This window comes from Octopus sinensis, linkage group LG4, assembly GCF_006345805.1.
Source record: "Octopus sinensis linkage group LG4, ASM634580v1, whole genome shotgun sequence".
Lineage (NCBI taxonomy): Eukaryota > Metazoa > Mollusca > Cephalopoda > Octopoda > Octopodidae > Octopus > Octopus sinensis.
This window is the reverse complement of record NC_043000.1, coordinates 14,065,264-14,078,799: the sequence shown is the minus strand read 5'-3', so window position 1 is coordinate 14,078,799 and position 13,536 is coordinate 14,065,264. Positions and strand designations below refer to the sequence as shown.

At 37.6% G+C, this 13,536-nt stretch overlaps 1 protein-coding gene across 2 annotated transcripts in view; it reads left to right on the top strand.

Annotated features, from left to right (window-relative positions):
- The window catches only part of LOC115210869, a 105,794-nt gene that overhangs the window by 81,086 nt on the left and 11,172 nt on the right, over positions 1 to 13,536 (top strand). Inside the window, exons 3-6 of one of the 2 annotated variants that reach the window (XM_029779631.2) lie at positions 2,241 to 2,380; positions 3,706 to 3,848; positions 6,021 to 6,212; positions 10,019 to 10,135. In XM_029779631.2, the coding sequence (XP_029635491.1) occupies positions 2,241 to 2,380; positions 3,706 to 3,848; positions 6,021 to 6,212; positions 10,019 to 10,135 (592 nt within the window). The remainder of the gene's footprint in view (positions 1 to 2,240; positions 2,381 to 3,705; positions 3,849 to 6,020; positions 6,213 to 10,018; positions 10,136 to 13,536) is intronic. The other variant, XM_029779632.2, reaches the window with a different exon arrangement.

Genomic DNA, 13,536 nt, shown 5'->3' with positions numbered 1-13,536 from the left:
TGGGAAGGGTATCTTTTTTTCTTCACAAATGTAAACAAACCTAATCTGTTTCTTAAACGAGGGACATATTCATACGGTACAGAATGTTTTTGTTTTTTTTACCTCAATAGACGTCATTGGTTGGTTGAAATTGCAGAAATTGATGAAAAAACAACAACAACAAATATCTAACAAACTACAGAATTGTCTCAATGAATCCAAGAGAAAAAGATGTTTTATAAACACGATGATGATGATGATGATTCTACCAGTATACGAAGTTTAAAAGTGTTTAATTACGTGGAAATTATTTTAAAAAACTGCCGTTCAAACCGAAAAGATCCAAAAGCTCGCTCTGTAACCATGTGTTTTCGGATTCAGCCCCAGTGCGTGAGACTTTGGGCAAGTGTCGGATCTTTACCTTTTGACCTACAGATTTTTAAAAAAATAATTTTTTGTAACCTAAACACTTTCAAACTTCGGACACTGGCAGAATGTGTTATATAAAATACGTTTTACTCTTAGAATTTTTGAGAAAAACTTATACTTACGAAGATATTTCACCTTAAAGTTCTCGTATTTCGGTAATTTCAACCAATCAATGACGTGTATTCAGCTGAATAAAATTACTACTGTTGTTTGTCACTGTTATGACAACCCTAACCCTAAAACCTTAAAAGTAGTACAAACACACAAACGATCGCATGAATAACAGTGACAAACGAAAACTACTCCGAAGTTTGAAAGTGTTTACTCTTTACTCTTTTACTCTTTTACTTGTTTCAGTCATTTGACTGCGGCCATGCTGAAGCACCGCCATTAGTCGATCAAATCGACTCCGGGACTTATTCTTTGTAAGCCCAGTACTTATTCTATCGGTCTCTTTTGCCGAACCGCTAAGTGACGGGGACCGTAAACACACCAGCATCGGTTGTCAAGCAATGCTAGGGGGACAAACACAGACACACAAACACACACATATATATATATATACATATATACGACAGGCTTCTTTCAGTTTCCGTCTACCAAATCCACTCACAAGGCATTGGTCGGCCCGGGGCTATAGCAGAAGACACTTGCCCAAGATGCCACGCAGTGGGACTGAACCCGCAACCATGTGGTTTGTTAGCAAGCTACTTACCACACAGCCACTCCTTTAACTTTAGTTACAAAAAATTATTTTTTAAATCTGTAGGCCAAAAGTTAAAGATCCCAAGTGTCTTCTTCTATAGCCATGAGCCAATTAATGCCTTGTGGATTAATTTGGGAGACGGTAACCATGTGGAAACCTGTCGTGTGTGTACATCAATTCAATTTGGTATTAACTATGACTTGAAGCGTTGACATTTTCTAGTATTGCTAAAATTATACTGATACACAGGCGTAGGAGTGGCTGTGTGGTAAGTAGCTTGCTTACGAACCACATGGTTCCGGGTTCAGTCCCACTGCATGACACCTTTGGCAAGTGTCTTCTACTAAGCCTCGGGCTGACCAAAGCCTTGTGAGTGGATTTGGTAGACGGAAACTGAATGAAGCCTGTCGTATATGTGTATATGTATGTGTGTGTGCCTTTGTCCCTCCAACATCACTTAACAACTGATGCTGGTGTGTTTACGTCTCTGTAACTTAGCAGTTCGGCAAAAGACACCGATAGAATAAGTACTAGGCTTACAAAGAATAAGTCCTGGGGTCGATTTGTTTGACTAAAGGCGTTGCTCCAGCATGACCACAGTCAAATGACTGAAACAAGTAAGAGTAAATACAATGTATAAATTATCGTTTACGGTCTTTTTTTTTTTTCTTCTGCTGGCATGTGTTGAACGGTTTGACAGCTGCTGGCTAGCTAGAGAGCTGCCCCAAGGCTCCAATTGTTTGTTTGTTTTTTACAGTTTGGATGGCTGGATGACCTTCCTAATGTCAACTGTTTTTTTATAGTTTGGATGGCTGGATGACCTTCCTAATGTCAACTGTTTTTTTATAGTTTGGATGGCTGGATGACCTTCCTAATGTCAACCACTTTACAGAATGTATTGGGTTCTTTTTATATGGCACCAGCATAGGTGCTTTCTACGTGACACCAGTACAGGTGCTTTTCTATGTGACACCAGCATAATTGCTTCTCTACACGACAATGGCATGGCAACAGTCCTTCTTCTATGTGACATCAGCACAGGTATTCACAACCTACACTGTGTTGGTTCCTTAGTAACTGGTTAATTTTGATTCTCACCCCTTGTATTTTTTACTTTTATTTCCAGAATATGTCTGGCAGGTAACTGTGAAACCTAAAGATCTTGGTGCTACCAAAAACATGACAGGTCAGTTCCGGCTTTGTTTAACGAACCATGAAATCAGCTTGGTACGACTCAATTCAGGGGTTCCTGAAGTCACATTCCAAGTAAGTAACTTAAGGGTTTCCTCTTCATGTTATGTTTCACTTTTAAACAGTAATTGTGTGTGTGTGTATGGGTGTGCATGCACGTGTTCGTGAGAGAGAAAAAGGGAGAGGAAGGGTGTCTGCAAATTCACAACACTACATAAAACCTAGTGCTAGATCAGCAGCCATATCTCCCTCCACTTACAACATACCTATTTCTTTATTACCCACAGGGGGCTAAACACAGAGGGGACAAACAAGGGCAGACATAGGTATTAAGTCGATTACATCGACCCCAGTGCGTAACTGGTACTTAATTTATCGACCCCGAAAGGATGAAAGGCAAAGTCGACCTCGGCGGAATTTGAACTCAGAACGTAGCCGCTGACGAAATACCGCTAAGCATTTCGCCCGGCGTGCTAACGCTTCTGCCAGCTCGCCGCCTTTACAACATACCGTCTTAGAAAAACGACACAGATTGGATAAGGAAGTTCTTAAATCTACTGACTGAATAAAAGGTGAGATGGTCATGGTTGGAATGTCTTGTAGAGGGATGTTACACTTTGACTGACCTGGGGCTCTGTAACAACACTTAATACTCCAACAGACAGCACTACGTTACAAATTTCCAATGTCTTCTATGTGTTACAATGTTTCCTGCATACTACACTATCTCACATGATTGTAATGCACTGTGCTATTTAGCATGTCTATTATACACTGTGGAGGAACATGGCTTAGTGGTTAGGGTGTTGGGCTCCTTATAAGTTTATGGTTTCCGTTCCCAGATCAGCCAATGCATTGTGCCCTGGAGCAAACTACTTCATTTCACATAGCTCCAGTCCACTCAGCTGGAAAAAAGTGAGTAATCCTGCAACGGATTGGCATCCCATCCAGGGTGGGAGGACAATGTGTGCCGCAGAAACTGGGAATCTGACCGGGTCTATTTATGACTCAGGAAGGATCTGTTGTACACTATACTTAGTGGTATTTCATCTGTCTTTACATTCTGAGTTCAAATTCCGCCGAGGTCAGCTTTGCCTTTCATCCTTTTGGAGTTGATAAATTAAGTACCAGTTGCATACTGGGGTCGATCTAATTGACTGGTCCCCTCCCCAAAAATTTCGGGCCTTGTGCTTAGGGTAGAAAAGAATATTTGACATGCATTCATGTAATCAGATGCTCATATATACATGCAGGTGCTCAAATATACGTACATGAACGGGCATACATTTGTATGCACTCTTGTATACACACATATATATACCCCACACATCACCACACAAATGGAAGAAACATATAAATAAGTTATTGAATATTTCTGATTCTCTTTTCTTTCACTTCAGCTTGGTTATATTCGACGGTGTGGCCACCGAGACTGCTTATTTTTCATGGAAGTGGGACGTCTCGCTCCAACAGGACATGGTGAATTGTGGATGCAGGTGGAGGACCAAGCCACAGCTCGCAATATGCATGACTGTATTTTAGGGTGAGTTCTTTCATTTTCACTCCCTCAAAGCTGAAGATTTTGGTTGAGTCTTCAGAAACAAAATACCATATTTCCTGGCATATTAAAAGGTACCCCTATTTTATGAGTATATTTTTTGGAAAAATAATTTCGAGTTTCACTATACACTTACTGAAAGCTACTTCAAAGTGGTTTTGGTGGAGGAAAATGTATGATTCTGTGCAAATAAATACAATGCTATGAGTGTACATTGGTTTCAAATTTTGGCACAAGGCCAGCAATTTTGGAGTTGGGTCTAAGTTGGTTACATCAAGTCCAGTGCTCAGTTGGTACTTATTTTATTGACCCTGAATGGATGAAAAGCAAAGATGCCTTCAGCAGAATTTGAACTCAGAACATTCAGGCTGACAAAATGCCACTAAGCATTTTGCCTAGTGTGCTCATGATTCTACCAGCTCACCACCTTGCTTTGACAATATATTGACATTGATAAATTACATTATATGAATATCATATTTCAATTTGATCTTCTCTCAGACCAGTTGTATTGTTTATAGCCCACTGGTGCAACTAGCCCACTTATGCATACCTTTCCTTCATTGGACACTAAACTCTGCTTGCGAAGACCTGTTGAGGCAAGTGAAATCGAAATCAATTTCGATGACTGGCATCCATGCTAGTGGAACAGTAAGTGCACCATCCGAGCGTGATCGTTGCCATGTAAAAAGCACCATTCGAGCATGATCGTTACCTGCGTCGCCTTACTGGCACTTGTGCTGGTGGCACATGAAAAAACATTCAAGTGAGGTTGTTGCCAGTGTCACTGGACTGGCTCCTGTGCAGGTGGCACATAAAAAGCACCATTTGAGTGTGGCTGTTGCCAGTACTGCCTGACTGGCCTTTGTGCCGGTGGCACATAAAAGCACCCACTACACTCTCGGAGTGGTTGGCGTTAGGAAGGGCATCCAGTTATAGAAACTCTGCCAGATCTGATTGGAGTCTGATGCAGCGATTTGGTTCGTCAGACCTCAGTCAAATCGTCCAACCCATGCCAGCAGGGAAAGTGGACGTTAAATGATGATGATATTGATGATGTAGAAACTGTGATATTTTGTGTTACCACAATCAACCAAGTTGGCTATGTCAGCTGTACTCTAGGAAACAAGGTGGCTGTGTACAGCTATACTCTATAGGTCAAAATTGCTGAGTATAGCTGTACCCTACAGGTTGAAATTGTTATACACAGCTGTACTCAAGGAGTTGAGAGTTATGTACAGCTGTGCCTAAGGGGTTCAGTTCACCATGTGCAGCTGTACTCTAGGCGCTGAGTTCTGTAAGCTTTTACCAATTGCAACAAGAACATGCAAACAGCAAGGGAACCTCTGTCGTTGCTCTACTCTTTAGAAATAGTAGCCAAATCTCCCTCATATTACACCATACTATTTTGAGTTGGGAAACAGATAAGATATGGTATTACATACCTTTACAAAGATGTGATGTTTAAGATTGCAGTGTCTGTGATCAAGAACCTTGGCACTCAAGTATGACCTTTGGCTAAACAACAAGCTAATAAGTGTTTCTATAATTCGGTTGACTTGCTAGAAATAGCAGCCAAATTTCTTACTCTCATCACAATCATCAAAGATAGTCATGAATGGATGTTGACCTGTGGTTAAATAACAATTAGTTGTACTCCAGAGATTGAGTTGAATCTGTACAGCTATGCCCAGTGACCAAAGTAGCCAGACTCTTTCTTCTGACATACTCCGATTCTACCTTGTTACAGTTTAATAATAATAATGAAATTATTGTATACAGTGCTCAGGTGCACCACAACTTGTCAGAAAGTGCATATAAAGTACATGCAGTAATGTAGAAATGTCTGGAAAGCGAACAATGTATGAGTCAGATACATGCTTGTGTGTGTATGGAGGGGAGAAAATCAAATGTAGTGTTGGCGAATCTCAGGAAGCATGGAAGTTTTGAAGGATACAGTGCTCCGACAAGTAACAACTGATGCCGGCAGTTTGTTCCATGCTTCAGCAACTCTCAGCGTGAAAAAATGTTTCCTGAAGTCATGGGAGCTGTGCTGTTTTGAACTAAAGTTAGGTAGTGAGGACTAACTGATATTGAGATTTTCATATTGCTAATTAAATGAACCCTGTTGAATTTTCTGATGGTTGGTAATTGCAGGGAGATGAAGATGCCCATCAGCAGCTCGGACAGTGGAAATTTCCGGAACCGCAGCAGCAGTAGTTCTGGTAAAACAGTTGTCATGCCAACTTGGAGTAATAATGAACATTCCTCAGAAAGTATCTCAATGTTTAGTTCTGATCAGTTCCAGTTTAACAGGTCCCGTACGGTTAGTGAAGGGCAACAGCTCAGGTAAGTCTAGTTTTTTTGTCAACATCTTTTTTTTTTTATCCTTTATTTGACAATTTCTGATCTGCTGGGTGACGATGGAGACAGGTTTTATAGTTGCTGGAGAGGCTGAGAAAGAATGTGAAAAACAGATCTTTCAGTGCTATCCACCAGTGCTATGGTCTACATTGTGAAATGACCTGATTTGGGTTGTGTTGGGGTTTAAGATTAAGGTTCAATGTGGATTTGTCCTTCAAATGGAGATTTTCAAACAAGATTTCTAAACTTGGTTCTTCATACTTTGCTGGGAGTTTACAGGTGTAAATTTGCCAAGATATGAAAGTAGTAATTATATATAATGTGTGATGAATTCATGGAATGAAGTTCCATAAACCCCATCAATTTTGTTAAGAATGGAGGAAACAAGATGTTGAAATTTATAAACTTTTTGTAAATTTTTAAACTTCTTATAAATTGCAACTTGTTTCCTCCATTCTTAACAAAATTGATGAGATTTCTGGAACTTCATTCCATAAATTCATCACACATTATATATATATATATATATATATATATATATATTGATGGATGGATGGATGGATGTGTGTGTGTGTGTGTGTATATATATATATATATATAGATAGATGTGTTTTTATAAATATATATATATATATATATATAGGTGTGTGTGTATATATATATATATATAATGTATGTATTTGTGTCTTTGTTTGTCCCCCCACCATCGCTTGACAACTGAAGTTGGTGTGTTTACGTCCCCGTAACTTAGCAGTTCGGCAAAAGCGACCGATAGAATAAGTACTAGGCTTACAAAGAATAAGTTCAGCGGTCGATTAGTTCGACTAAAGGCTGTGCTCCAGCGTGGCCGCAGTCAAATTGACTGAAACAAATAGAATACCCTTTACAAGGGAGATAACTCTGCTCGTCTTACTGTTAGAATAATAAAGGTTTCCTCTCTTAGTTCAGTATCCAGCTAAAAAAATTCTTCCAGTAAGCCAATCTGCAAAAACCATACTGTCCATTTATATCAATAATTGTTTCTAATTAAGGCTCAAGCCCAGCAATTTTTGAAGGCTGTTTTGCAAGGATCATCGATCCTATTTCAAACATTTTATTTTATCAACCCCAAAAGGTTGAAAGGCAAAGTTGACTGCAGAGGAATTTGAATTCCATGTATAAAGAACTGGAATAGATACTGTAGACAGTTTTTATTGATACTTTAAAAGCTATGTCTTTGAAACTTAGTAATAATAATAATAATAATTCTTTCTACTATAGGCACAAAAAGTGGAATTTTGTGGGAGGGAACTAATCAATTACATCGACCCCAGTGTTTCACTGGTACTTAACCCTTTCATTACTGTATTTATATTGAGATGTTCTGTGTTTTTTTTCAATTATTTTAAATATAACAAAGAATTTAGTAAAATAACTTAGTTATCATTAAGTTAGTGTTAGGAACATAAATTGTGACAAAGGTTTGGTGGAAGATTTTAATTCAAACCTTATGAAAACAAAACATTTGTACTACAGAGCCAGAGCTGGTTTCAGCCGGGTTGGTAACGAAAGTGTTAATTTATCAACCCCGAAAGGATGATAGGCAAAGTTGACATCAGCAGAATTTGAACTCGGAATGTAGCGACAGGTGAAATACCGCTAAGCAATTCATCCAGAGTGCTAACGATTCTGCCAGCTTGCCACCTTAATAATAATGTTTTCTAAGATGCAGGCATGGCTGTGTGGATCAGAAATTTGGTTCCCTTTCACATGGTTCTGTATTCAGTCCCATTGCATGGCACCTTGGGCAAGTGTACTCTACTAAAGCCCCAAGCCGACAAGAGCCTTATGAGCAGATTTGGTCGACAGAAACAAAAAAAAGCCCGTTGCATATAAATATGTGTAATACATGTGTCTGTTATAAAGGATTGTCGCTGTCATGCAGGTGATGTAATTCATTTCCAATATTCTCTGAAAACCTGTCTAACCATGGGGGAAATATTATCTGGAAATAGGTGAGGGTTGGCAACAGGAAGGGCATCCAACTGGAGAAATCTACCTTGATAAACTCTGACCTATATGCGAGCAGAGAAAAGTGGATGTTGAAATGGTGATGGAGATAAACACAGGCCACACATTTTGGGATGAATTTTTAGATTAACTTTCATGACTTACTATTATTTTATCAACCTCAGAAGAATGAAAGGTAAAGTCTTGATCCCATCAAATCTTTAAAAGGTTCTTAACTCCTTACCAGAAAAAACTTTGTCTGATGCTTTTTCAATTCTGCAGATTCACTGTTCTTAGAATAATAAAGATTTCTTTCTAACATTGGCATTAGATACAGAAACGTTCTGGGTTGGGTGTCGTGCCATCAACCTTAGTAAATGGTTGGTAATTATTCTATCAATCTTTGAAGATTAAAAACTAAAGTGAACTCTGGTGAGATCTGAATTGAGAAAATAACTAAATGCTGTAAGGTTTTGTTTTTTTTTGTCTAGTGATCTACCAAATCTGTCAGTCTGTTGCCTTTTAACCCTTTCATTACTGTATTTATTTTGAGATGCTCTGTGTTTCTTTCAATTACTTTAAATATAAGAAAGAATTTAGTAAAATAACATCGTTATCATTGAGCTGGTGTTAGGAACATAAATTGTGACTAAGGTTTGGTGGAAATGTTGAATTCAAAACTTATGAAAACAAGACATTTGTACTAAAGAGCCAGAGCCGGTTTCAGCCGGGTTGGTAACAAAAGGGTTAATAACAACAAAAACATAATCAGAATATTAAAAAAACAAAAAAACTGAGGAATTATTATAATTATATTTCTATTTTTTTATAACTATCTTTCTCTTCATTTATATCTAAATTTGTGCTTCATTTCCTGATATCAAGGACACTACTTTCTTCTTTTTTTGTTTTTTCAATAAGTTTAAAAAATTTTTTCAGTGCATCTTAGTGGACAATGGCTTCATTTTACTCCCTGAGGAGTGCTAGCAATGTCAAACGTAATGGGTCTCCATATTGTAAAAGTACAGAAAATTTGCAAACTATAAGTGATGAACAGAATCTACAAGATACAAATCCACAAAAAAAAGAAAAAAAAAACGTCTTGGTAAAACAAAACAAAAATTGTTAAAATGTTGAGACCTTGTTTTTATGTTTAACATTTTTTTTTTTTTTATTTCAAAATTTCAAGCCAATATTAGGGTTCGTTTAAGGGGCTGGCACTTCAATGCCAGGAACTACAGTGCATTAAGTTCCTTCATTATCTCTCTTTTCTGTTGTTCTGTAACTACTGTATTTTGGTAGTCAGGGTTTCTTTATTTATTTACTAATTAATAAAACATCCTCTGTTAGTGATAAACAGGTGAATGTATTTATTGGTTGGCAGATTACCAAACTTCACTCTACCATAATACAACACCAAATATGTTACACATCCTCTTTTAGTTGTTCAAGTTGGTTTGTTAATGATTCAGAATAAAAACAAATATGTTCCAGAAAGGATATAACCAACCAATAGGGAGATAGGAATTAGCATGCTGTCCTCTTCTTGGGTACCTTTAGCACACTGAACTCTGTTGGAAGCAATCTGACCTGACCCTAGTTCCACCCATGTATATACTTTACCTGTAAATGTTACCTTGTTGATGTTCGGAGTAGACAATGGCTGCATCAATTTCACTTTTAAGAATGACTGCAAAACTTATGGAGACTGCATGTACTCCACTGATTAATTTATTAAAAAGAAAACTATATCATTGATGAATCGCTGCCATAAAATAGCTAAACTGTTCTATTTCTTGCAGTCCTCGAAAAAATCGAATAATTCCTCTTGGCAACGAGAAGATGCGTCCTCAGAGCATGTACTATAAATCTTCCACCCTTTCAGGAGGCACATCTGCTCTCAGTTCCAGTCCCGTCAGGTAAAAATGCCATGATACATTTCGTGTGTTGGCTGTGATGTTAAGGTGCTGGACTACTGACTTGGCTGCATGAATGTTATATGTTCAACCCTTACTAGCAACAAATACAGCCAGCCACTATATTAGTGTTGTGTGCTGAGCAATGAACATAACTGTCCAATCTCGATGTACATTCTTAAAGAATCCCTAACTATTTCTCTGTTTTACTGTTAACAGAATAACAATTCAAGTCATTCTGTTAACAGTAACAGATCATTGATAGTCATATCATATGGAATGCACTGCTGTTAGAAGTGGGACCACCATATAACTGTTGAGTGTTTTGTTAGCAAGGAGTATTGTATGTTACGGTCCTATAGTCTCCTTTTAGTTATAGTGTAAGCACTATTAAAAAAATATCTCCACAATATTCTTGAGTGATTAAGTAATCAATAGAATTGTCACAGGCTTAATTACTCCCTCCCAACACCATCAGTCATAAAGTGATTGAAAATAAATACTCACTCACACACACACACACACACACACACGCATATGCACACTCTTGTGTGTACACATTTTTATGCACATGCACTCACATGCATACATACTCTTTCTCACACACACACACATACACACATAAAATAAAATATAAAGTGGTTTGTGATAAGAAGGGTATCCAGCTGTAGCAACCATGCCAAAGATAACATACAAGTAGAATGTGGTCACAGCACAGATTAACCACCTAAGAGGGCTCTAATATCAAATAAGAACTAACGGAGGGAAGAAGGGGACCCTTTAGCTCTTCCATATGAGATATCTTCTATCATACCAGAGACATAAAAATTCACTTCAGTATCAGACATGCACTACAACAAAGGCAATCTGTTATCTCTGTTGCTGTGTGCATGCAGGATGATATAAAACACGTATCTAAACCTTACCAGCATGGGAAAATGGATGTAAAATGATAATCTATTACACGCATGCAAGCATATGCATCTACTCTTATACAATGTTTCTTTCTCTTGCATATCTACTCACACACTCTGGTGCATGCATGCATATGCACATACACCTCATGGTTTCTGATGAAAAACTCAGTTCTAGCTCAGAAAACAGTAGGGAAATGATGGCTTTAGCTAAAGAATTACTGATGGAAACTTTAAATATGATCTGAAACCAAATTTATAGTTGTCTAATAATGTAACATTGCACCACAGTTTAAATAGCAATGAGATTCAAATGCACAATTTTCTCTTTCTGTATCTCTGTATGTCTCTTTAACTTTATATATATATATATATATATATATATATATATATATAAACTTTCTTGTGTATTCATGTATATTTTTTTTCTTTGTGGTAGAAAAATTACACAAGCAATGACATAGTTCAGTGGTTAAAACTAATGATGGAAAGCTCAAATTCAATACCTTTAACTTCTATAATTAAGTTATGTGTGTGTGCATGTATAATCTGATGTTGTACATAGAACATGATGATCAAAGAAATCTGATTGGAACAGATTCTTCACAAAATGTGTGATAAAAAAGCATCAAACTACATATAAAATTATCCAGAATATGTTTGCAAAGAAAAATCATCAACTCAATGAAATAATGTCTCAATTATGATGAACTATAAAACGTCTGTGTACATAGTTTGAAATGTATGTTTTATATATATATATATATATATATAATAATATTAGGGAGTATAATTCCAAACTTACAGGGAAAAATTCAATTTAGTATTAAATTTCTATCATTGTTTGAATTGCATAATAGTTAGTTTTATTTTCTCTAATTTATATTTTATATATATATATAATAATATTAGGGAGTATAACTCCAAACTTACAGGGCAAAATTCAATTTAGTATTAAATTTCTATCATTGTTTGAATTGCATAATAGTTAGTTTTTTTTTCTCTAATTTATATATATATATATATATGTGTGTATTGCAAATACATATATTTTAGTACATGACAAATGCAATATATTTTATTGGAAATTCATTAACAAAAACCATAGGAAGTACAAACAGTAAACATATACTGAATAAAATTTGGATATTGTGGTGTTTGTTGCATTGTAATAGCTTGATATATATATAGGGCATGTCATAATGATATTTAGATTACAGGGTTTCCCCACTCAGATTTGTCAATATCAAACCCCAATCTTATCAATGTCAACCATTGTTGTCTGCCTCAGTTTCCTTAAGTCACAGTTGCCACCTGTTTTGGTTTCATCATCGTTGACTTAAATGTCATCACTGTAAGAATTTTTATGAACAGACATCAACGTCTGTGATTACTTGATACATAATTGTAAAAGAATGTAGATATTAGAAAGTTTTGTACTTGTTTACAAGTTTTGTATGATAAAAGACATCATTGCTCATCATTTAGTTTTCCATGTGAGCATGGGTAAGCCAGTTAACTGCACCAGGCTCCAGTCTGTTTTGGCTTGGTTACCATCGTTGGATACCCTTCCTAATGCCAACCACCCCTTAGAGTATAATGGGTGCCTTTTACATGTCGCTGACACTAGCCACGGCTCCAGTTTCATTTGGCTTGGCATGTCTTCTCAAGCACAACAAAGTGTCAAAGGTCTTGGTCACTAGATATCACTTCTGTGAGACTCAACATCCAAAGATCTCACTTCACCTCCTCATTCCAGGTCTTCCTGGCTTTAACCTCTTCCACAGGTTCCCTCCACAGTTAGATCAGCACTTCTTTACACAGCTATATACATACATATTGTATAATATGTAGTTTTGCAGCTAATATATTACTAAATATATATATATATATCATCATCATCATTTAGCGTCTGCTTTCCATGCTAGCATGGGTTGGACGGTTCAACTGGGGTCTGTGAAGCCAGAAGGCTGCATCAGGCCCAGTCTGATCTGGCAGTGTTTCTACGGCTGGATGCCCTTCTTAATGCCAACCTCTCCGTGAGTGTAGTGGGTGCTTTTTATGTGTCACCCGCACAGGTGGAAGACGGCCACGGACGGATGGTGCTTTTTACGTGCCACCGGCACGGGGGCCGGGCTAGGCTGTCAACGGCCACGATCGGATGGTGCTTTTTACGTGCCACCGGTACGGGGGCCAGGCGAGGCTGGCAACGGCCACGAATGGATGGTGCTTTTTACGCGCCACCGGCACGGGGCCAGGCGAGGCTGGCAACAGCCACGAACGGATGGTGCTTTTTACGTGCCACCGGCACGGAGGCCAATCTATTTATATATATAAATAGATTCAGATGAATATGGTGCTTAATTCAAAGGCACCAGAATTTTGTATGGTATTATCCATATAAATCAAATGAGGTGATTATAATCAAAATAAGCAACAAGTACTACTCTACCTCGGATATCCTTGTTGCTTATTTTGATTTTATATATA